The sequence below is a fragment of the Columba livia genome, chromosome Z (genome assembly GCF_036013475.1).
Source record: "Columba livia isolate bColLiv1 breed racing homer chromosome Z, bColLiv1.pat.W.v2, whole genome shotgun sequence".
Lineage (NCBI taxonomy): Eukaryota > Metazoa > Chordata > Aves > Columbiformes > Columbidae > Columba > Columba livia.
Window position 1 is genome coordinate 57340404 of NC_088642.1, and position 26296 is coordinate 57366699.

Below are 26296 nucleotides of genomic sequence, written 5' to 3' on the forward strand. Positions count from 1 at the left end.
GGTGTGTCTATGGAATCCAGGACATTTAATTATATTACAAAATAACCCCAAGAAGTTGATGTTAAAAAGTAATACATGCTCAAGACTTACTTACCCTGCCAAAAGAAAACAAAGGTAAGAGTTGCAGTGTTAGTCAGACTACCACTAGCCATTCTTTTGCATTGCTATGAAAAAGAGATCAGCTTAAACTGAGAAATTTTCTTTATGCTGATCTGATTCAAACTATATCTATAAATGGTTTTCTATTTTCCTGAGCATAATGAAATTGTGTTAGAGAGCAAAACTACCATTTACCATACACAGCTATTTCTTTTGAGTGGAAAAACAATTTATGTTCAAAGAAGAAACAAATCCCAAAATCAAGTACTCTTTTTTCTCCCAGGGATTTAGGCTACATTATTACTTCCATGTAGCTGGTAGTTTCAGTTGTTGAAGTTAAACACAATTATTTTAAAATAATAGGCTTTTTTTGTTCCTCCACCTCTACCTTGGATATTTTGGTGTTGGTCTTCTCTTTATTTTCTCCTTTCTTTCCTCAGTGTTCACACTATTTATTGGTTTGAAATGACTTTTTCAGGTAAATGCCTGAGGCATCTCAGTGAACAACTGTGGCTTTCAATAGCAATCTCTTTTTTTAAATATATTTTTATTCTCCTCTTTACAAATATAAGAGAAGCTGATGTTAACATCCCTTACAAATACAAAAGTGTATTGCATCACACTGAAGAAAGAGTTAAATCTTCAGAAGAAATCACACCAGAAACAGACAAGCAAAATGCCTCTGAGGCACCAGCAAAAGTTGCACCAACAAGCTGCAAAAGCACTTTTAATAGGCACTCGGATTCTCGCTAACTGTGACTCTAGTGTCAGGATTTCTTTTTATGTGCCTATAGTGGTGTACTTGCAAAGTACAGTAGATAGCAGCCAGTTCCAGTTCTTGGGGCTTCTGGGTAAGGACCACCAGCTCTGTGAGGCTCATCTCAGGAAGAGGTGGTTGGGACCATCCAGTCAAACCCTTGTGTCACAAGACTGCCTCTCATTTGCCTCCACAAGACCTGCCTGAGTGAAATGCCTGAGGTTTGCCTATAAAAGCAGGATTCCCCCCGCCCGCCCGCCCAACCAACCAACAAAAAAACCAAACAAAACCCACAAAACTGGAAAGGCCTTCCCTCCGCCTCACTGCAGATTTTACTGAAGTATCCTAATGTGAACAGGATTAACTTCCAGGGAAAAAAAACATAGCTGTGTCCTAATTCTTCCTAGGAAAATGTGCTGGGAAATCACTGAGCCAAAACAGACCTCCTCTGCAGGCACAATGATTACAGCACACTGTGATACTTGCCAGCAATAATTACAGTCCAGCAGGGTAGAAACCTAATTTTCAGGCAGGGCAGGTAGAAAGCAAATAAAAAACGAAAGAGAAGGGAAAAAACAAAAAGCAGCAGGATAGAAAGCAAGGTGGGAGGCAGGGTGGGGAGGGAGCAGGGGGAAGAGATTATCCGACCTTAGAGTCTATCAAACGAACTCATTTTAAAACAGCTCTGCTTTCTGTTTAGTACCAGCGGCATTTTTGTTTGACAGATTATTTTTTCTTTCCCTTTCCTCTACACAGTTTCTGGCTCAGCAGGGTCACTCTAACCTAATATAAAGCATTATCTCGTTCTCTTGCCTTCATACCAACACTGCATTGCTCTTCTATAGGCAAAATCAGGTAATATCCCCTTACCTGAGCACAGTGAATACCAAGTATACTTTCAAAAATCATTCACACACTGAGAGACACAGATATTAGGATTTCTCAAATTCTGTGTGAATGTAAATGCAGGGTTGCGTTAGATATATGAATCACAGCTGTCCATATGGAGATGTGTATACGTGGTCTCCTCAATGGCAGCTGCCAAACCAAAGGACCAGCTAAGAAGAGGACAGTTAAATAGATGCTGAGGAGGAAAGGTATGGTCAAACAGAAAGCAGATGAAGTCATATATGACACAATGCCCGAAGTGGCAGGAACCCTGAGATGAGGTCAAGGATCAGGCTGTAATAGGTTCTGATGGTAAAATTTCTGAATTCTTACAACTTGTTTCTCCACCCAGTTCCTCAATAACTGTTCATGTTTCTGTCCCTTACTAATCTGTGTGAAGCAGACCTACCATGCGTAGAGGGGCAGGCAGAAGCAGTTCTAGTGCCCTGATGAGCAAGTCATATAGACCTATAGGAAATTCCCTGACAAAAAAAATTGTTTATTTTGCATTACAAAGTCCTCTCTAAGCCAGGATAGTTGTGTTTCAATTTTCTGTATTCAGGTCTAGTTGGATATATAATTGATAAATATTCATCAGTATGAGCTGCTACACTGTGAACAGTTTTGTACTCTGCACAAATGAAGTCAATTTTACCCCTAGAAAGAGCAACAGGCAAAGTCACCAGCCACAGTCATGACTAACTGCAAATTTGCCAGGTCATAGAAAGGCAATTATTGTAAAAAAAACTATTTTGAAATAGTTTAAGAAGGTGTCTGGTGATATTAATCACAGAAGAAAAAATTCTTCTCAACTACCAGCACATTTGGTTCCTCTTTTAATGCCTTTTTTAATCAAAAAGTGAGTCCTTCCCTCCTACCACACCATTTCTTTTCTAGGACTCACTCTGAAAAGTCCACAGAGATGGAAGAGCTTCTTCTGTTCAAGGCCAGCATAAGGGCCCAGGAAGCAGTTGCTGCTGTGCAGCACCAGGCTGTACTTATTATTTCTAAAATATTCTGTTACACGTGGACATTTTTTTACAGCTGAGGTCAACCTCAGCTACTTCAGAGTATGAAAAGTGAGCTGAAATATATTCAGATTTTTAGCTTGTATTTGTTTGGAGAGAGAGGAATCATCACCGAATCAGCAGGGAGAATGCAGTGCACACCTGCACAGAAAGGCATTTTATCCTCTGTCAAGAAGATGAGAGATGAGGAAGAAAAATCATTCTCTACACCTCAGAATGACAGTACCTGCTGACTAGGCAATGGATAGCTGAAGACAGAGGAAAAAAACAGGGTAGCAGTGGTGAGAGAAGAGAAGGCAGCTGAGAATGCTCTTTTACATGCTGTATTCATGGCATCTTAAGAATGCTGCAAATTATTCATGCTTTTAGAGGTGGAGTTCTTTCTTACGATCATTTCACTATGACATGAGAAGAAAACATAAGGTGATTTAAAATCCATTCAAAGTGATTTTTTTTTTCTGCTATTTCCAGAAAATTTTTAAATGTCTTCAGATCTCAACTCTGACAAACACACAAATTGTTGTATGCACCTTGGTTATATAAGTCATGAAAAAAGCTCTGTTTTCTACAAAAAAAAGCAGGTGCAATTGCAAATACAGCCTGAAACTCTCCTATTGGAGAGCACGGGTTGGTTCAGCAAAACAGGCAATTCCTTCCAGCATGCCTGTTGACATTTATAATTTAGCTAGGCCCACCTGAATATTTCAGAGGAAAATTACCCTGAAAAAAAAAAATGAGAACCTGATAAAACCATTAAAGGACAACAGTTATGCACAGCCTCAAAATAGCTCAGATAAGAGGGGAAAGCACTTTCTTTTTTATTGTAATGAATAATCCTGCTTAACTCAGGGAAAAGCTGCTTGATGTGGAGGCATAACAAAGATCAAAGTGAGCAGGTGAGTCCATGGATAATACTGCAGAAGAAAGGGGATGGCCAAATAAGAGGAAATTCAGGAATAGAAATATTAGAGAGGATTACGTTTAGGGAAAACCTAAATTAAGTGGTCTGCTATTCTGAGGAGTAAGAAAGAGAATTCTAAATATGGAAATAAAAGAGAGCAGACATGAGAGGAGAGGTTTGAATACTAGTTGTAAATTTTCCATTTTACATGTCCTCCTGTGTGGCAGTACTGCAACACTTTACATTCTTCTTTAATGCCATAAATGGCAATAGACTTACTGTCTGGTAAGAAGCAAGAAACAAACAAAAAAATCAGTGCTAATAAGAAAGGCATCAGTTCTGTAATTGAAGAGCCATCTAGGTGCACAGAAAATAATTTAACAGGAATTACTCTAAATATTTGGCTTCCACTGTAACTGGTAGCTTTTGTTGCAGACTGAGACAGCTATGTCAGCCCATTAATGACTGAAGAGAAAAGGTTCTGGAAATCTCACAGCTTTGTGCCATGTAAAAAACTTCACATTTTATAATGTGCATATATTTTAGAAGCCTTGCAGCACTGTCAACATTTTGGAGTGGAATATGCATATTTTCTGGTAGAATAAATGACAAAAATAAGTTTTGGCAGTAAAAACATTGAAAACAATCCTTTTCTCTTATAGAACAGGCTTCGCACCGTTGTTACTTTAGGCCATTTATGACTATTCAGGCAGTGAAATACCAGTCCCTAACACCATATGACCTATTTGCAGCTGCAAAAACAAAATACAGTTTTATCTCTTTAGTAAAAAGAAAGCAAATGTGGTTTGCATAATTTAAAACTACCTTGTAATCATCATATTGACACTTACTTACAGAGGTAGGGCCTAAGTACTAGATTAATCCTACTGATTTGCACTGACTGTAAAGGACGTTTAACCTTCATCAAAACTTGGAGAGCTGCTACAGTCACTGCAGAAGAGGACTGGCAGCTCCATTTGGATGCAGAAAACCAATTAGCATCAGTACACTTGACTCTGGAAATCTCACAGGCTGTTTCCATGGGAGGGACAAGAGCTGTTTCAGCAACCAGCAGGTCATTAGTTATCTGATACTTTCCTGCTCCAGACATCTACTGTCAAATTTCATGTTGTTCACAGCAACTATACTCCTGCAGGAACTACAGCTGATTTTTACTGTTTGAGAATTCACTGAGCCCTCTTTTGCCTCCTCTATAAAAAAGATTCCATACGCATTACAAAATCTTAGCTGAAATAATTCAGTTTTGAACAAATTCCTTTTTTAAAAATGGATCTGAATTAACTTTTTAACTTTTGGGAAAGGTCAAAGAGATGAAGTGACAATATGCTGGTGAATTCTTAAAAGTCCATCTGATTTAGCTAATATCTAATTCAGAACGTATCTGTGCATATGCTAATAAACAGTTGCAGATGGTGTTTAATTAGCATACAAATTCACGAAGCCTGCACATCCAGCTGAAAAACACAATGTTTTTTTGCAGCCCGTGTATGATCAAGTCAAGATCTTCCCAGTATAAACACTTTCAGAAACATGGACAGGTTTGTTCCATCCTTTCCAGTCAGATAAAACTGAAACCACTGAAGACAGTCTTACTCATAGTCCAAATAGAAAAGAAGCTGCTAAATCACTCAACAGCTAACCAATAAGCTGAAACAAAGCACTTCATTAGTGAAATAATACTGGGGTATGTATGTTAGCCTTGCAACATAGCCTGGTCATGTGCTGTGCATTTCTGGACAATTTGGATCCATCTGTGAAAGAAAAACCAAGTAAGTATCAAGCACCTTCATGATGCAGCTTGTTCTGATCTCAGCTCAACGCACCCAGATACTTCAGCATGACACCTGTTTTGTTTAATCTGACAGCACCAGAATTGCAAGTTAGTCATGAAGTCATTGGGAATGACCTATTACCATATATATACACCCAGCAAAACAAAGTACAAGTAAGGTTTAGACTATCTCAAAGCAGCCATTATGTTCATCACATCAACATCTGTTGCCTCTATGTGGAAATGAATTCCAGGAATTCATGGATGCACACAAACCTATGCCCACCATACATGCACTCTCTATTCTGCAGACTCTTGTAATGCAGTGGTAAGCAATGACACTATCAGTTTGCTTAATGTTATGCTGGTTTGACTGAAAATGGGTTTATTTTCTTCATGCAGTTAGAAACCTTTATTTTTCATAGCTAGCACATGCATTATTTGGAATTAGTTTGAGAACAAGAGATAACAGCCTGGGACAGAGTTAATGTTTTTAATTGCTCTGGTCTGAGAGCCAAGGATGTTCTGAGTTCTCTGCCCACAGGTGTGAGGCATCGAGGAAGGGGGCATGGGTGGGACAGAGCTTGACTGACATCCAGACTGATCAATGACAGTATTCCATCCCATTAGCATCATGCTTCAGATATAAGGAGAGTCAGGACCTTCCAGGTTGTTTTTTTTGCCATTTTGCAGAGGCCTCTGAGCCTTTCTGCCTTTTTCCTCTTTTCCCACTCTGGGATCGGCTTTGGGACCAGGTGCTGTTTTCCTGGGACTGGCTGCTCAGTGTGTTCATGAGGAATTGCCTTGAGTATCTTTTATTTCTATTATATATATATATATATATGTATATATATATATGTTTACTAGTAGTGTTTTAGTATTTCATTATTTTATTATACCGTGTTTATCTCAATCCAGGTTTCTTCCCTCCCTTTTGATTCTTTCTCCTGTTGTGGGTCGGGGGGGGGAGGGATGGAGGAAGGGGTGGCTATCATGGTTGCATTGCTAGCTCAGGTTAAACCATGATAATGTAATAACTGAACCTCCAAATATTCAAGGAAAACAAATGTAGCAGAAAATGGTCATGACAAACTTAACCAGCAGATGGTACACTGTCTTTACTGCTGGTGTCAATGGGCCATTTTTTGATTCTTAAGGTACTAAGATTGGACTTACCCTGATTCACGCCAAGTCCCTTTTCTATTAAATGGATAGAAGATTAGGTCTATTGACTCTCAAAGGACTATTTTGGAAGCACTGTTTTTATGACAAATGTATCTCTCTCCAACTATATTGTTGTTTTCAGGGATGTGAACCTTTCTGGCTTGCCAAAGTGGCCTTTCCCAGTGCCTGCCCAATGAAGCTCCACAGATGGACCCACACAGATTATTGGAAAGCAGATTCTTGCTTCTGAGAAATTCACATTGTGGTTTGTGAACAAAGCATTCCAATAACATGCCAGTCTAAGCTGCAAAATGACTAAATACTCCTAAAGGAATAGAGCAGCCCATATTTGTCAGAAAACTGTAACAACAGAATTACTGTCTTTAAGGGAAAATAATAAATCTAATTTATTTAATGAGACAGAAATATATACTCCTTTTCACAGCTGGAAACAGACTTCTGAAGTATAACTCAACACAACGAGTTTTCAGGGACTATGTGAAGTGAATTACCCTAGCCAGCTACCGGAGGGATTTGCTGCCTCGCTGCCACTTGACCCCAGCACCGAGCTGGGGCTCCAGCGGGAAATGTCCCTGTGAGACTGAATCCTCAGGCAGTGCGCTCACCTGCTCTTCATATTCTGAGATCAGCAAGGTAGCCACAGTAGAATGAAACACCAAAAAACACCATCGAAGATGGTCTCGTTCTATTTTTTTTTTTTTAATTTATGGAATTCCATCTTATTGTAGCGTTGGACTAATTGATACAGAATGTAAATGTCCAAAGCAAAAAAGTATTTTTTCTTTCCCTAAATTCCATCTTCCCCCCCCGCTTTTTTTTAATTTATGTTTTGCCTTGTTTTTTTGTTGTTGGTTTTTTTATTATTATTTATTTAATGGCAGGCAAGGTATCATCAAATGGGCTGTTACAGATTTTCATGAGCTACATGCAGGAGACAGGAACTTATGTAAAAAAGGTTCATGGTGCTTTTTGAAAAAAAGTGCTGACTGGACTTTACAATGCTGTCTCCTGATCACTTAGCTTTGGGAACTTTCATGCCCCTGTTTTAGGAACTTCTTGGTATAAACTTCTTTTAAGAATTCCATGCAAATGTAACAGTAGAGAATTTCCATAAATTATATACAAAACACGCTCCTGTCCTTGAATTCTACAGTTATATGTACAGACCTGTGTAGCCTACTGAATTTTAAACAGATTTTATACCATAGACCTCATTAAGCATCTTGGTCTAAATATATTCCTGAATATAAACTCTGATGTTAACAGTATCAACACAGCTAAGTTTATGATTTAATAAAATCTACTCATTAAACTGAGAAGTGGATTTTGCTCTGTCTTGCAAACCTAACAGATTTAGATCTCTTCTCTACTCTGGCCTCAGTTTGTCATCCAGCTTGAGTACTCAGATTTTACTGGACCTCATCCTCACTAACAAGAAGGGTCTGGTTGAAGCAGTAAAGGCTGAGGGCTGCCTTGGCTGCAGCGACCATGAGATGGTGGAGTTCAGGATCTCATGTGGCAGGAACAGAATACTGAGCAGAATCGCAATCCTGGACTTCAGCAGGGCAAACTCTGGCCTATTCAAGCAATTGCTGGGGGAAGTCCTGTGGGAAAGGGTACTTAAAGGTAAAGGGACTGCTTCTACCAAGCTCAAGATCAGAGCATCCCGACACGTAGGAAGTCAAGGAAGGGAGCCAGGAGACCTGCATGGTTAAACAGGGAACTGCTGGGCAAGCTCAAGTGGAAGAGGAGAGTTTACAGATCATGGAAGGAGGGGCTGACCACTTGGGAAGAATACAAGGCTGTTGTCAGAGGATGTAGGAAGGCAACTAGGAAAGCTAAGGCCTCCTTAGAATTAAACCTGGCGAGAGGGGTAAAGGACAACAGAAAGAGCTTCAAATACATGTCAGATAAAACTAACACCAGAGGCAATGTAGGCCCACTGATGAATGAGGTGGGTGCCCTGGTGACAAGATACAGAGAAAACAGGGTTACTGAATGCCTTCTTTGTCTCTGTCTGCTCTGCCAGAAGCTGTTCTGAGGAGCCCTGTACCCCTGAGGCCTCAGAGGAAGGCAGGACAATGGAGGAGTTTGGTTTGGTTGATGAGGACTGGGTTAGGGAGCAATTAAGTAATCTGGACATCCATAAATCCATGGGTCCAGATGGGATGCACCCGCAGGTGCTGAGGGAGCTGGCTGAAGTTATTGCTAGGCTATTCTCCATCATCTTTGCTAAATCCTGGGAAATGGGAGAGGTGCTTGAGGACTGGAGGAAAGCAAATGTCCCTCCAGTCTTCAAAAAGAGCAAGAAGGAGCACCTGGGTAACAATAAACAGGTCAGCCTCACCTCCATCCCTAGAAAGGTGACAGAACAACCTATCCTTTGTGCCATATCAAGGATAAGAGGGTCATTAGGGGCAATCAACATGGCTTCACCAGGGCGAAGTCACGTGTAACCAACCTCATAGCCTTTTATGAGGACATAATGAGGTGGATAGATGATGGCAAAGCAGTGGATGTGGTCTACTTTGATTTCAGTAAAGCATTTGATACAGTCTCCCACAGCATCCTCACATCTAAACTGAGGAAGTGTGGTCTGGCCGATCGGGTAGTGAGGTGGACTGTGAACTGGCTGAAGGAAAGAAGCCAGAGAGTCGTAGTCAATGGGACAGAGTCTAGTTGGAGGCCTGTATCTAGTGGAGTGCCTCAAGGGTCAGTACTGAGACCAGTATTATTCAATATATTCATCAATTATTTGGATGAAGGAATAGAGTGCACTGTCAGCAAGTTTGCTGATGACATAAAACTGGGAGGAGCGGCCGACATGCCAGAAGGCTGTGCTGCCATCCAGGACAAGCTGGAGAGTTGGGAGGGAAAAATTTAATGAAATATAACAAGGGAATGTGTAGAGTCTTGCATCTGGGCAGAAACAAGCCCAGGTTACAGTCTAAGTTGGGGAACCACCTGTTAGAGAGCAGTGTAGGGGAAAGGGACCTGGGGGTACTGGTGGACAGCAGGATGACCATGAGACAACACTGTGCCCTTGCGGCCAGGAAGGCCAATGGCATCCTGGGATGCATTAGAAGGAGAGTGGTTAGTACATCAAAAGAAGTTCTCCTTCACCTCTACTCTGCCCTGGTGATACCCCATCTGGAATATTGTGTCCAGTTCTGGGCCCCTCAGTTCAAGAAGGAAAGGGAACTGCTGGAGAGAGTCCAGCGTAGGGCAACAAAGATGATGAAGGGAGTGGAGCATCTCCCTTATAAGGAAAGGCTGAGGGAGCTGGGTCTCTTTAGCTTGGAGGAGAGGAGACTGAGGGGTGACCTCATTAATGTTTACAGATATCTAAACGATGAGTGTCACGAGGATGGAGCCAGGCTCTTCTCGGTGACAACCAGTGATAGGACGAGGGGCAATGAGTACAAACTGGAACACAAGAGGTTCCACTTAAATATGAGAAGAAACTTCTTCTCAGTGAGGGTGACAGAACACTGGAACAGGCTGCCCAGGGAGGTTGTGGAGTCTCCTTCTCTGGAGACATTCAAAACCCACCTGGACACCTTCCTGTGTAACCTCACCTGGGTGTTCCTGCTCCAGCAGGGGGATCGGACTAGTTGATCTTTCGAGGTCCCTTCCAAACCCTGATGTTCTGTGATTCTGTGATTTTATTCAACAAATGAACACACACTTTATCAAATAAATGGAACATTGCACATCATAATAGTGATGCTCCCTGGGCATACAATTCAGAGACCATTCTTTAAGAATGTAATCCAGAATGCCAGAACTTGAAAAATTTGATGTTCTGTGAAGAGAATAATTTTTGTTATGATTATGCTTTTTTTCCCTGGCCACCACACATGTCAAATTTGCAAAAGAGATGCCAATCTTTTCACATATTCTAAGCAGTTATTTCAAAGATAGCTTTTTATCCTTCCGAAAGATTAACTTGCATTTTATTTTCTCTCTCCACATCTGTGATTCATCTGTATTTATGTACTTTACTATAAGATCATCTTCCTGCCTGAGTCCTGTTAGCACTTAATTGTTTAGTGGCACAGTGCAATCGGACAAGTCTCTCCTGCATTCCCTACTTTGTTTCCTATGAATTCAACAGCCACAAAATCATTCAGGCACATTGACCATAAATTCAGGGAAAACAGTCATGATCAATTTGTCTGCTGCTGAGCTCCCTGAGACAATCCTTTGCATCTTCCTTCTATTTGTTTCTTTGGACAGAGTGGAAATCAAGCTAATTATAAAGTCCGTTCATCAAGCAATGTTTTGCCTTCCACACAAACAAATCAGAAGGCCAAGCCTGAGGAAGGACAACAGCAGGGACAGATGTGGAAATATGAAATATCAGGCTTTGTAGAACCAGTGAAGCCATCACTCACTCCTGGGAATACTTCACATCTCCAAGGTCATCCATCTCCTCTGATAATGGCATCTTCATATTATGAATGGTTTTTTTTTTTGTTGTAGTGTGTTTTTTTTGTGTGTGTTTTGTTTGTTTGTTTGTTTGTTTTGTTTTTTTGTGTGTGTGTTTTTTGTTTTGTTTTTCTTTTTTTTTTTTCTTTAAACAAACAAAACCCCAAAAACTTTCATATACAAGGTGAGGAGACTTAGAAACCATAAGCTTACCAACACATCTGAGATGTAAAATCTTTCTAGCATACCACTGTTAAGATTAACACTCTGAGCACAACTGAGGTACCAGAGAGAAACCCTGGGATCCTCTCCTCTCTACCATTATACATGCCAGGTGATCGTGGTTCACGTAAATGTTTAGTTATGGCTGAGGAAAGCTGAGCACTTTTAGATGGATGCACAAACTGCTGACTAGTGAACAAAATACTGCACTTTCAACAAGCTAAACCATCTAATTTGCAAAGTTCTGTCTAGAAGGGCAGACTTTTTTTTTTTTTTTAATAATTTGCTAACCATTCTTCCCCATTCTCCTCCGGTGGCATTAATTACTCTGTGTCATATTTTCAACTAAAATTAAAAGGCACTGCAGAGGAGGTCACAAAAAACTCACATAGTTGCCGAAAATGAAACTTCTGTAAACCAACTGAGCCAGCCTTCCCTCTTGAGTGTTACCCTGCACAGAGTGTTGCTGACACTCAGGAAGCTGTGATATGAACCCAAAGCAAAGCTTAGAAGCATGTCTATTTAGTTAGTTTATAACAAATGAAAACTTCTGGAATTGAATCCCCAGTTTTTTACAATGTGATTTTGCTTCAACAATACTTCAGCGAAAGCAGCCTCATGGAGCTTCCAGCAACTGTTGAAAGCTCTTATGTTCTTCAAGGAAGTATAAACATTAATTAGAAGTACAGTGTTGCCACTGCAGAACAGGAACCTTGGAAACAGGCTGCCACACATCTCCATAATAGAGTAACAGCCCTAGTGATACCTGTAGAACTCTATAGCATCTTTAAAATGATCCCAGTGACAGACAAACAATTATATTCCTTATGACATTTTCTGTAGATTTTAATCATGATAAGACTGAAGATGACTGAAAAGTAATAATATCCATACTCTACTAGCTGGATTTTGTCCTGTCAATGCAAATGTAGAGGAATTCACAAAGGGAACAGATATGTTAGATTTGTCACTTTAAGTGAGAAACTACAGATTAAAGCAAACAAAAGTTAGCATGATATAATATCCTTCCAGAGTGTGGATCACAATGATCAGATTTGTGAAATCCTTCAAGCAGCACCTGAAACACTTGATTGCAACAATGCGTTGAGCCGTCTCTTTGCCTTTAAGAAAGTGTGAACATACCAGCTCTTTCTTCTTCATGCACTCCATAAGGATAATGAAGAGGTGCTGTGCCTGGGTTCGGGTGTATGTGAAAGTCTTCTGTATGGTAACTAGCAACTGGTCCCTCAAAGACTCGTTGATAAGTCTGAAATTCAGAAAGAAAAAGTAATGTAGAAAAACAGACATGAAGGAACATTGCAACTTTAGCCAAGGGTCAAACAAATAAGAATCAGACAACACATCACTGCAGATTTTTTTAAAGAAGTTTGAAGGACAGGAACTGCTGAAACCATAAGAGATTAACTAGAAAACACTGTTTTAGAAAAACATTTTGATCATGTTCGGGTCACTCATCTCCAAAGTTTTTGTTTCAGTTCCCCCATATTGCATGACGAAGGTCATTCAGATTATCACCTCTGTGGGAATTCCTAACAAAAACAAGAACCACACTGACACTCTGGATTTGATACAAAACAACACTTCTAGGTGAACTGAAGATCCGTTTCTGTCAGTGAGTTCACAGAATCCAGCTCATGGTTCATTTTATGAAACTGGAAGCATTTGTGTTGTCAGTGTTTTTGATTTTATCTTGCATATCCCAAATGTTTTAACTGACCTTATTGATGCTGCACCGGATCAAGTAAGAAAAAAACAAAAACATTCTCAGTTTCTGAGTCCACTTTAAACCATTTTGCATTTTGTTCATGCTGATCTTCCAGCAGTTTAAAGAGAGATTTTTATCTTTTATATATTCCTCCTCAGCGCTTGCAAGTGTTTGTACATGCAAAAAGTGGACCAAGAGTAGAAATAAATAGTAATATTACATGGAATATTAGTATTTGGACTCTACCCCTTGATATCAAAAAGCTCTTCCATATGGACTGTTCTGGGTGAAACACTGCTGTTCTTAATGTCTTACAAAAAAGTGGGCTGTAATTTAGAACATGTATCCTCCGATATATGAAAGCTCCTACACTATAGGAGTTTTCTCACTTAAAAATTGTAACTGAGTGTTTCAAATCAGCTGAGTCAGGATGCGTTACACGATAAGTCATCGTTGATCATCTGAGGGCACAAAGATCAGAGAATCTCCATGACTCATATTTTACAACAGAAGATAAACAAAGATTTAGCCCTGCAGAAACTACAAAGAATTAGCAGAAGAAGCACATTATCTAAAAGTAATTTTTAGCTTATGGCAGCTGCTTGGGGAGAACAATGACCAAACCCCTGTTTATTTCATACTATTGATAAAAGTTGCCTGTAGCAAGGAAGCCCCAATGACATGCAGGATATTCATTACACCATTGAATCGCAAATATGATTTAACTATCTAGTTTTTACACTTACAGCAAACATGTTGTTAGAATACACAGTGAATGGGAATGGGAAAGAGGTATAGAGGTGCACAGGAGAATACAGAATGCCTGGCATATGGAGTGCATATGTTCTCTAGTGCCTAAATTTGACTTTGACTGTAAATATCCCTGTTGAGTAGGACTTCCACTTCACAAAGAAACCTGTAAGGCATATGTCAATGTGTTTGGATTAAAATGAGTTTATATGAGGTTTTAGACTACGCTGTGCATCACTGTTCTTTCCATGCCTGGCTCCTCCTGCTGTCTTCTATTTTACCACAGACTCCTCTTGAAAGGAGAGCCTACCTCTGCACTTGCTCTTTTTATCATGGAGCAGTATGGCCCCAAATGTGCCTTCTCCTGAGATACTGAAGGGGTGACAACACTGCATTTACTGCTCACTGTCTATATAATCTCTCTGTCCCGGCAGTGTGTCTTGCTTTCCACCCCAAAAGGCAACACACCATGAGTTAAAACCTGCAGCCCTTTTGGTGGCCAGCAGTGAGAACTGACAGCAGAGGACTTTCTCTGTCGTGATCATAAGAAAAAATAACCTGACCTCTTGCACAAAACCAAGGATGTTGCAAGCACATGGGAACACAAAACAAGATGTCAGAGCACAGGTAGAAATGCAAATTCAGTCCATATTAAAGAAAATCAACTTGGAAAGACTGACACCCTGAAAAACAGTGACATACTTTGAGCTGCAGATTAGTAGGGCGTATATGATACAAATTGTGAAGACCCTTTTTAAGGGTCTTTACAAAAAATCAGTTGGAAATTTGCTTTAATCAAGAAGGCTGTTCTTAAAAAAATGGTGCTATCACTGTAAGCATAAGTGATTCAGAACCATGCAATTTTCCACCCTTCAAACTAAGAAAGAAAAAAAGGAGGTTAAACACTAAGAACAGGTTTCCTAAAAACATCAACTGAAGAATCTTAAAAAGAGATTTAAATAAAGCTCTGATTTCCTTTGGAAATTATATATGAAAGAGAACTACATGAAAAAGTACGGCAAGTATACGAAGTATTTGAAAAAATACATGCAAATAGAAGATTCTGAAATTAGAGGATTTGAGAAAACATTTTGAAAGATCCTGGGATCAAAACTATCCTGTTTTCTCATCATAGTGTAATTTTCCTTAAAAAAAGTGTAGAATCCAACCCTGAAATTTAATTTCAGAAACTGTCTCTCTCTCAGGCTAACATGCACAGAAAGCAAGAGAAATTTGCTTTAATACGCATTGAGTGAAACAGAATTAAGTCCTGAGGCATCGTAAGCAGCTGTCACTTTCCTTTCCTGAATCAAAGCTATCAGAATCTGCATGATATCATGTTTAAACAGCATATAGATAAAATTCCACATGAAATACATGGAGAATTATTTATTTGTTTGTTTATTTATTTATTTATTTATTTTAAATGTGTCGGGAAGTGGTTCCCTAACTACAGGAGTAAACACCTGTTGCAGTACCACTGCTCAGAAACTTCCTGTTGTCATCGTTTGATTTATGCAGTTTTCTAGCCTAAGTATTATTTTTGAACATCTCTGTAATTTTACAGCAAGCTTGTTCAATGTCTTTGTGAGATGAAAAATTTGAAGTGATTGCAATCAAAAGTAGAAACAACAATAGCAAGCTTTCTGATAAAGTAATCATAGCTGAGTTAAGCTTCGTGTAAACTGAAATCAGTCATGTCAATGAAATAATACACTCACTCCCTAGGAACCTGTGTTAGAAGGTATCAGATCAAAGTTCCCCATTGTGTAACCCAGCTGGGACAACTACAAAGTGTGCCAGGCTACTAAAGGCTAAACCTATGATGCATGCATCAAATCCAACACAAGTAGATCAAGTAACTTCCCAGACTACTGTGGCCAAAATAACTGTGACTTGCCAGAGAGGTGATGATTTATCCACTGTGCAAATACAACCACATTCGTTACACACACAACTTCAGCACCATTTAAAAAAAATCACAGATTCCTACTTTTAGATTTGGGAGAAAATAGATGGCTACTTGAGTCTTGTGATTAGAAGTCTAACCTAGAACACATCTGATTCTTGGCCACTAACTTGGGAACAGTATATTCAGCAGCCTCTGTCATGGATTATGAACTTCATATGCATAAATCTCCATTGGCATAAAATTGTACACTATACTAGACAGAAACTCTATGACTAACTTCAAAGTCAGCATACTTTCACCCTAAGAAATCCGGTAACATCAGATGAAGATGGTAATTTTTATCACAATTCTGCTAGGCTTCAGCCCAGAAAATATTTTGCAACATATTTAGAGTTCAGAGAAGGGTGATAAAGCTGGTGATGGGCCTGGAGCACAAGTCTGATGAGGAGCAGCTGAGGGAGACTTTATTGCTGTCTACAACTACCTGAAAGGAGGTTGTAGCATGAAGGGTGTTGGTCTCTTCTCCCAAGTAGTATGTGATAGAACAAGAGGAAATGGCCTCAAGTTGTGCCAGGGGAGGTCTAGATTGTATATTAGGAAAAAATTATTCCCAGAAAGGGTTGTCAGTCATTGGAACAGGCTGCCCAGTGAAGTGGAGAAGTCATCACCCCTGGAGGTGTTTAAAAGGCATTTAGATGAGGTTCTTAGGCACATGGTTTAGTGCCTAAGTTAGGTTTTGGTTGGACTCAATGATCTTGAGGGTCTCTTCCAAATGAAAACATTCTATGATTCTATAATAATAAAGTCCTATTTGGGGCATTTTGATGGCATGATTCTCTGAATTCCGTTTAATTGCCTTGGAAGCAATACTGCAGGTAACTTGCTTCTGCCTAAAGAAAGTGTCCTACAAAAAGACAATTTAACCTGTTCTTTTCTTTTGTTCCCTACATAGTTTAAATCTGTTCTTTCATTCCCCAAATACTCAAGCTCATTTTCCTATCAGTCCAGGTATCCAACTTTCTCCCACCACCCCGCCCCCCGCCCCCCTCCCCACCCTGCCAAGGGGAGCTGAATCGCTGTTGGAATTTAGATACCTACTGTCAAAAATCTGGTATCTAAAGTAGAACTACATGCATATACATTTAGTTTCAAAAAAAAAAAAAAGCTACTGATAATTATTGTTAAAAGTGACTTTTTTTCTTTTTTTAAAGAAGATGCCAAGATCAATTTTGATGTATCAGATTATCGGAACTGACCTGTATGGCATTACCACAGGAAAAAAGGAGAAAGATGTCTTGGATCCATTAGGAGAGGTCACTTAAAAACAGTGAAGTGACAAAGTAAATGAAGTGACATTCTATTTCTGTCCAAGATATGCTGGAAGTTTAAATGGCAAAGCAGAACACCCTTAATTGCTTTGGCCAATGCAGAAGAAACAGATGACAGCATCTTGGCATCCTCCCTCCTCAGAGAGAATTTTTTTTGAAGTCATGCCTAATACTTGAGGAGAGGACTGACATTCCACTCAACAGCATTACAGTCTTTCAAACTTATGTATGAAGTTGTGGTGAACACTGGAGACCATTTGAAAGATCTGACCCATAGCCATAGCCATTCTCAAAATTATTTAGTCTTTTTTCTCTAGGGATTTTTAATAATGGAGTCATACAACGTGCTACAGATTTACAAGCAATATGCTCTAACCCAATTTCAAAATGCAAGTTCATTAAAGATATTTTAAATTTATTGTTAGTAAAATGCTTTGAAATTCTTGAAATGAAACACTCAATTCAGTGAACTGCACATAATTAGTTTCTAACTTTTCATTTGTGATTTTAAAAAAAGTATTCCTTTTATTCGGGATAAATATATTCATAAAGTATCAGCGTGATGTGAAAACTATTCCCTTCCCTCCTTTATGGGAAGCTTAGGGGATTTTCTGTTTTAATTATGATTTGCACTTTAGATAATCACACCATATGTAAGAAACAGCTCTGCCGATGTTTTCTTCCTTTGTAATTACAAATAAGACACAGTTGTGCTACTCTGTGGGACTTACTGAATTTCTCATACTTTTAAAACACACACATTTTGCATAGCATTGTTATGACAAGAGACAAAAAATAAGTGTAATTATTCCTTCACTCTAATCAAACAAGGATGATTTCTAAATGCTTTTATGAGGAATAGCTTCACTTGCAGCTCTTCATCAGTGGTTGTTCTTCTACACTGTTTTTCCCTGACTGTGAATAGTTGAATAGTTGTCCCTTCTCCAAAACAAAGATGACCATATTTCCACAAAGAGATGACCTTTTTCTATCCAGTATTTGATTTCCAAAGTACTTTGTTACAAGTGAAAAATAATGATTCCAAAATATTCAATGTGAAAACAATCTTGCAAAGTAATTCCAATATTATCGTACCTATGATTCCCCATGGTGTGTCCCATGGGGGACACAGAAGACACATATCATACCTACATTATGATTCCTTTTGCTCAAAGTGAAAAAGTAATATAGTTCAGTTTTGACTGAACTATGTCACAGTGAATACAGAGACAGATCAATCCAAAGGCAGTCTTTAATGATTCTCCTATGAAGATGCTCATTTAAAACACAGAGAATGTTTTATGTTTCCTTATAAACATTAGGCAAGATGAACATTTTTATGGCATTGGACTGAACTCCTTAAGGGTCTCATGCTTGCAGGAGTAGAATTGATGAAGTAGTTAACAGGCTATGAAATCATCTTGGAGACTGCCTTCAAATATTACAAGCCATTTCCCATTATGTAAGGAAATATTTGTCTAAGAAGTGACATAGTTTTAACCTAGTGTTTAATTTTTCTCATTTTAAATTCAGCAATCAATTTAAAAAAATCTCTGGGGATTAAAAGCTACTAAATGATCCTATAAATAGTTGCACTTACAGTTGTTCTACTTCCAGTTTGTGCTTTATGCAAGACAACAAAATGAGAAGGTATTATGCAGTCAAAAATACTTCAGCTTTATATGGAGGAGAGTTAGTAGCAATTAGGATATCCACTTAGGCCTTAGTAAGGACTAAATTTCAGTGTTTATAATAGATCTTATTAATATGCTTTTACCCTCAATGTTGTTCAATGCATTTTTGATTTTTACATAAATGAGAAATGAAGTGCTTCAGAGCCTGGAGCACCTGACCTTTAAATTAGGGCCAATAGTGATGAGCAGCCAAATAATTCTTCCAATTCACCAATGGGGAAGGTTGCATTTAAGCCTCCTAATTTAGGTTATCCCATGTACATAGCTTGTTTGTCATTGTGGTGTAAAAGCTACTGGGAACTTACTTAGCTTACTACTAGGATTTTTATTTGCTTGTTGCAAAATGTAGCTACCTTTTACATTCTTAATACTCTGTTCAGGACTTTTCAGACCGAGGCAATAGGTAATCCCTGATATTAAAAGGTTACGATGAAATTAAAAAAAAAAACACCTGCGCTAATTCTACATATCTGATATGATGCTGAAACCTCAGGTCAGTGGGAAACTGCATATCTACCTTGCCTTTCCCTTGGAACTTCAATGAGAGAGACGAGATACTGAGGCCCCAAAACTGATCTACCACCAAAGACATATTTACTTCAAGGTATGCGTCAGAGTTCCTTCTGACTTGTTCCTGGTCCATCACATAGTTGCAGGCAGCACCGCCTGCAAGGCACAGCTCTCTGTGTCGTGCTGGCAGCCTCAACCACCGCAGCCCAACAAAGTCTTGCTCACAGTTACAATTTGCATCCAAAGACTGCCCTAGGTGAACGAAATGTCAGCTTTTTAATGAGGAAATCCTATAATCAGGCCTTAAAATAAGGGAGATTCAAGGATGCACGCACATTGACATTGCAAAGGGGTACTGCACCTTGATTAATACAAAAAAATGTTCATTTTTCTGCTGTGTGAAATCAATTAGGAAGGATAAACAATGAAGAGGGAAGGCAGACACACCACAGTTCTGTGAAACCCAATACAAAAGGACCTGTTGGGCAGATATGTGATTGCCCAACACTGTTGAGGATCATTCTGAGAGGATAGACTGGCACCACACTGATCAAAACTCAAGCAGAGATCAATGTTTTGTCCTCCTTCACATCCAGATATAGGTCTTTCCCCCTGGTAACAAACTTGCAAATAAAATTAAAAACTCACAGCAGTGCTTTCTAGACATATGCACTCATATGTACAAAATGAATCTGTATCAGTCTGCAGTGAATGAGAATTTAAGACACTGAAAAAGAAACACGATAATACCAACATGCAAGTACTGAGTCTGTTGCTGTCATGAATTATGTGTTTTTTGAATGATTTAGATCAGATTCCCAGTGCATAGCAGTTCGAAGATTATGCTGTCTCAGAGGAGACCCTGATTCACAGCCAGCAGCCAGAATTAAAATAGGTTTATACTCTGATTGCACAATGGACTGCAGAATTAAATTCTGCACATCATTTGGATGTGCTACATTGATTTAGAATCTAACAGACACAGTTTTTTATAGCCTGCTTAGATTCCATCCAAAAAATAAAGCTAATAGCTGAACTCAGTAAACATACCTATTATTCAGTATTGTCCTCATACTGTAGGTTACAGAGGGTGAAAGTACCCAATTTGTATCTGAAGTCCAATGTATTTGGGTAAAATATTTTAGAGATATAGATAATATCAGTATTTCACTCGTGGTATTCTTAAAACTACCGTTGCAGATGATGAAAGGACTGGATCACCTCACATATGAAGAGACGCTGAGGGAGCTGGGACTGTTCAGCCCAAAGCAGAGAAGCCTCAAAGAGGATCTCAACAACATACATAAACACCCAAAGGGAGGGTGCAAAAAAGATGGAGCCAGACTCTTCAGTGGTGTCCAGTGACAGGGCCAGAGGGGGGCAAAGGGTAGAAGCTGGAACACAAGAGGTTCCCTCTGAACATCAGGAAACACTTTTTTTAATGTGTAAGTAACTGGGCACTGGTACAGGTTGCCCAGAGAGGTTGTGGAGTCTCCATCCTTGGTGATATTCAAAAGCCATCTGGACATGGTACTGAGCAACCAGCTCTAGGTGGCCCTGCTTGAGCAGAAGTGTTGGACTAGATGACCTACAGACGTCCTTTCCAACCTTAACTATTCTGTAATTCTATGGTTGTTTCCATATTTTTGGAGATAGAGGAGAGGAATAAAGAATACTAAAGATTTGGGCATTCAGTCATAATATGCACTTTGGAACTTGCAAAACGTGCTTACAGCCTGATTCAATAAAACACACTTGAATCTTCTATAACTAAAGCTAAATACTACCCTTGTGTCACCTTGAATGTGCAAAGAAAGGTGGGACAGTGCAAACACAGATCAGTGCACAAGCAGTCACCTGTGAATATAGTGGGGTGTGCAGGATCATGCCCAACACACAAGCCAAATACAAACTAGCTTATGTGAACATATTGGGCTAAACGAAACCTGAAGAGAGAAGTACACTACACCATAATGGCATAACATATATAAGCCAGTGAAAATAATTACCCGTGCCCTTTGACTGAATCCCTTGACTCACAACCACAAGACACCATACATTGTACAAATCAATGTGTTACATGTTATTGCAAGTAACTATATGATAGAATTACTACAAGTGTTCTATTGTGTTCTATTCTGTAGTCTTTCCTTAGTGTTGCTTTATGCTCCATTGTTTGTTTTTTTAATTCTTATTCTTTCTTTCTTTCTTCTTTTTTTTTTCTTCTGGATACCTTCAATATTTCACCCGTATCAATGAGAGAAACAACCATGAAAGGGAGATACTGGTTTTGCACTATATTGCTTATAATCTCCTGGGCTCTATCTTACCACTGGATTGAACCTGTAGATGGAGAAAGAACACACACTAGGAAATTACTTACCCTCCTTCTTCAGAGTATTTGTGACCAAAGGCAAGGATGTCAGATGCCCGGCCACTGCCATCACATATCACAACGGGAACAGGAGGAGTGTCTCGCAGGTACTCCAGAACGATGGAGATAACATTGGGACCTCCTTCCACAATGAGAGCCACCACTGGAACCCCTTGACCAATTCCTGGAGTAAAAGAAAGAAACAAACACAAAAACACAACAACAACAAAAAAAAAGGAACAAAAAATACGAAGCCAGCAAAGCAAACAAAACATAACGGAAGACAGGAAAAAAAAAATTAGACTGAAATTACTGCATTGTCACTGTAAAATGTTATGATAGAGAAAATGGCATTCAGAAAAATCGTAGATTTTAAGGATAGAAGGGACAAGTGTAGTCATCTTGTCAGTTCTGCTAAATAAACCACGATATTCTAGAATTATCTGTTGTTTTAGATACAATATTTATGGTGGAAATAGACCATGACTTTTTCAAAAGATTGAATCTTTGTTTGAAAGCATAAAGAAGCTGCCACAACTCTTTCTAACATGTTCAGAGTCATGATTGTGTAACTTGCTTGTAATCTAGATTTTGCATGGTGTCAGTTTCCAATCATTGGGTTTTCCAGTAGCTTTGCTTGCTGTTTTAAAATCCCCTCTGTGATATTTTGTTGCTGTATTAGATGCATTTTAAGGTTGCAGTTGGGTAGTCCTTTAGCTTTCTAGTTGGTAAACTAAACATATTGTGTTACAAGTCAATGCAATACTTGTTTTCCAATTCCAGTCAGTCTCTTAATTTTTCTCTGAATTCTCTCCAAATTTTGCAGCGTATTCCTTGATTTGCAGACCTCACACTGGGTACCTTACTCCAGAAAAAGCTGAACTAATGCTGAACTAGAGGAGAGACATATTCATTTTCAATACTTCTGGTAAACTTAGATCAGAGTCCTCTGCAAAAGCTGAAGCACGGACTTTGCCCAGAAAATCTTACAGATTTAGAGAAAGACAATCTGACACCAGGCTGGCGTTAACAAGACTGAAAAAGCTTTTATGGTTGGCACTTATGGCCCAGTTCAAAGGACATTCAAAAGGACTCAGGCAGTAGAAATAGTTGAACATTTTCTATTAGCATTTTTTTGTCAACAAAAAGTTTTTCATTTTAAAGTATCTTTTCCTAAGAAACACTATATGCATTCTGCACAAAATTTCAATGTTACACTACAAAACAGAAAGGGTGTCCCAAACTGTTAATAGCTGGTTGCATAAGGCCAGGTATCAAGAAGTTTTAATGTGACAGCCTTAGGCTTCCATTTAGAGTGAGTTCAGTCCACGGAAGCAAACCTAAGCCTGTGAGACTGCAACATTGAATCTGGTTAGATCCTCTAGAAACATTCACAAATGATTGTCACAAAAATTTTTAAAGATTTAGATTGCTGTAAAAAAATTAAGTGAGCTGTCCTTTAAAAAAGAAAACCCTAGTTCTTACATACAACGGCAAAATATTGTAAGCACCTGCTGAACAACTTTACAAGCAAACATGGTGTTTCTTGGATGCTTTGTTATAGCTGTATCTACTGTCAGTTTGTGTCTCTTTTATTACCTAAACAAAGTGCATGGTGTTTATTTAAGCAAACTATAAGCAGAGTTATAAAATGCAGACTATTAAAAGATAGTAAGAATTGTAAAACAACAAGGTGATCAACAGAACAATTTACATAGAGCTCACTTCAGGGTTTCCCTGAATAGCTTCTCTACCTAATCCTTAAGTCCTTTTAGTGGTCAAGTTCTTTTCAAAGGTCTTAGTGGAAAAGCAGTTTTTGTGAGCAGAGTTAAATGAGAAAGGAAAATTAAGAACTGTGCTTAAGAAGAGTGAATTGTTAGTCTGATGGATTAACCTGTCCCACATACACTTCCATTAACATTAAGCTAAGGATTAATTTTGTTTGACAAATTTGCACTGTTTACCTACATTCATCTTAATCATGCTTAAAGTTGCATCCTTTAGGAGTGCATTCTAGATATCAACAACATAAAACTTTCTTTTTTTTTTTTCTGAGGGTCTTATAAATAATGTTATTTTATTGCCTTAACAATGTATCTAATATGATACATTTGGTTGCAGTTGAGCATGCAGCAGAGAACCTCATGTCACAAGTTTGCCCAGGTTTTCCTTTGCTACTAGGTGACAAAAGAAATGTTTCTGTTCATGTCTAGTACAATAAACTTTTTTAAAGACAATTGCTATCACAAGATCAATTAACAAAGGGTTCTTTATGCTGAATATTTTTCTTTATGGTACTTACAAACATAATCACATGGCAGCTGAAGAGAGACTCTCTTCAATTAAATTTTAATACAAAATTGGAAGAAGATATTTTATCATTTAATTTCTACTGGTCTGGCTTATGAATGTTACCAAGTGTTTTGAACTTTCTATCAGTACTTGCTGCTTCTTGTGTAGATTTTCTCTATACCACACTGTACAGCAAATACTCTGAGCATTTTTAGTTCTGCTGTTAGTTTTTTTAAGATATGAGTTCTTGGTAGCTGAACAAGGATTTTCCTTTACGGCTCTTGTTTTAGTCTTCCTTGCTCAAAAGGCTGATCACAGAGGAGATCTAAACATGAAGTCTGACTAGAAGGCCCACAACTCACTGAAATCTTACATCAGCATTCCTCTTCAGCAGCGTAGTATTTTCCACTGGAAACTGACTGGTAGGGCCCATTTTGTTTCATTATGGCCAAAAAAAAATCCCAGTGGTGTGTTTAGAAGCCTGATCCTAACATTTACCAAAGGTAGTCTTTTGTAAAGTATTTGCTATAACATCATATATGAAATTGTTAGCAAAACGGGATAGAAGTACACAGATTGAAAGTGTATAATTAACTAATGGGTGGAGTTGTATGTGGAACTGTAGTACTAATGGAGTTTCTTGAAGAACCTACCCTGATCCTATTATTATTATTAATGACTTCAAGAAGTAGAACTGACACCGACATCTGCTAATAAGATAATATTAAGTATTCTCAGTAACTATTTATATTGTGTCTGGATGACATTAAAGATTGAATAATAGAAATGGTGAAAGTTCACAGTGCATGACACAAAGTCATTTACTTGGTGATTAATGAATTCTGCTGTAAACTGGGAAGTCATTAAGAGAAAATACTAGAAAAGAGAAAGATGTGATCCAGCTGATCACAGAAGAACTGGGTCTTTGGTGTAGCAAGGCAATGAAGAAGGCAGATATGATCCTGGAATACAAACAGCAAAGCATTTTCAGTAGGAAATATGGGCACAACAGAGCCAGTGTGCAAGCCACTCCTGAAATTCCACACAAAATACTGTATGTAGCTATGCTCACCCATGCTCAAAAAGAACAAACTGGAACAGATGGAGGAAAAAGCCAAAAGGAGTATGTGGGGAATCAACACCCCATCTTAGAAGAAAAGATTAGACGAGTTTGGCTCATCTTCCTTAGCAAATTGAAGACTGAAAGACAATATGTCTGAATATCCTCATGTTCAGTTTTGGGCCCCTGTCTATAAGAAAGACATTGAGGTGCTGGAGAGAGACCAGAGAAGGGCAACAAAGCTGGTGGGGTGTCTGGAACACAAGTCTGATGAGGAGCAGCTGAGAGAACTGGGGCTGTTGAGCCTGGGGAAAAGGAGGCTGAGGGGAGACCTTATTACTGTCTACAACTACCTGAAAGGAGGTTGTAGTGTGGAGGGTGTTGGTCTCTCCTCCCAAGTAGCAAGTGACAGGACAAGAGGACATGGTCTCAAGTTGCACCAGGGGAGGTTTAGATTGGATATTAGGAAAAAATTACTCCCAGAAAGGGTTATCAAGCACTTGAACAAGCTGCCCAGGGAAGTGGTTGAGTCACCATCCCTGAAGGTGTTTAAAAGATCTATAGATGAGGTTCTTAGGGACATGGTTTAGTGCCAGACTTAGGCTCACGGTTGGACTGAATCTTGAGGGTCTCTTCCAACCAAAAGAATTCTATGATTCTATGACATACGGTACATTAGCTATTAGTAGTTTTAGACAGAGTTCAGAAGATTCCTGGCTATCAGAGATGTGAAGTCTTCACAGCCTTCTAGTAAGACTAAAATGGAAAAACTTTCTGAGTTTGGAGTGACGTTCAATAATCATTGTAGATGCAGTGACCTTATGTATCTCAAATTGTTCCTAAAGCAGGTTCCTTCAGTCTACTGGAAGTTTGTACAATCTCAGTGTATTCTGCTTGAAATTGATTAGCTATGTAATTTTTTAGGTTTTTCAATTCCTATAGGTACAACAGTGGTGTGGTATATAACAGTTTTCTGCAAGTGTTTCAGTTGTGTTTCACTGCAATTGATCAGATGGCATTTTTTCTCCCCTTGATCCTGTAGAAACACATCCAGCATGAAAACAGTCCTCTAATTGGAGGCTAGTGAAACAAGAAAACTTCTCTCTAAATCCCCTCCTCAATGAAACTTTGTAGCTTTGAGTTTAAACAAAAAAGTTCATGTGAACCTTAATTTATCATATATGATTAAATTACAGATTGAAATACAACTCTTTCAATTATTCTGGTAGATTTCTTAGTAAAAGAGAAAACATTTAAAACACAAAGTTGATTTCTACATCTCCTTTGCTTTTGGAAATTCTCGCTGAGACTCAGCAAATAGAATTTTTTTCTTTGTAATTTTCATTG

General features: G+C 38.7%; 1 protein-coding gene across 13 annotated transcripts in view; it reads right to left on the minus strand.

The window, feature by feature from the left end:
• TRPM3 (transient receptor potential cation channel subfamily M member 3) overlaps window positions 1-26296 on the minus strand; it is a 442246-nt gene that overhangs the window by 79680 nt on the left and 336270 nt on the right. For all 13 annotated transcript variants that reach the window (XM_065045970.1, XM_065045967.1, XM_065045966.1 and 10 more), the window contains exons 7-8: window positions 21607-21781; window positions 12447-12570 (exon numbers count right to left, since the gene is read on the minus strand). In XM_065045970.1, coding sequence (XP_064902042.1) covers window positions 12447-12570; window positions 21607-21781 — 299 coding nt within the window. The remainder of the gene's footprint in view (window positions 1-12446; window positions 12571-21606; window positions 21782-26296) is intronic.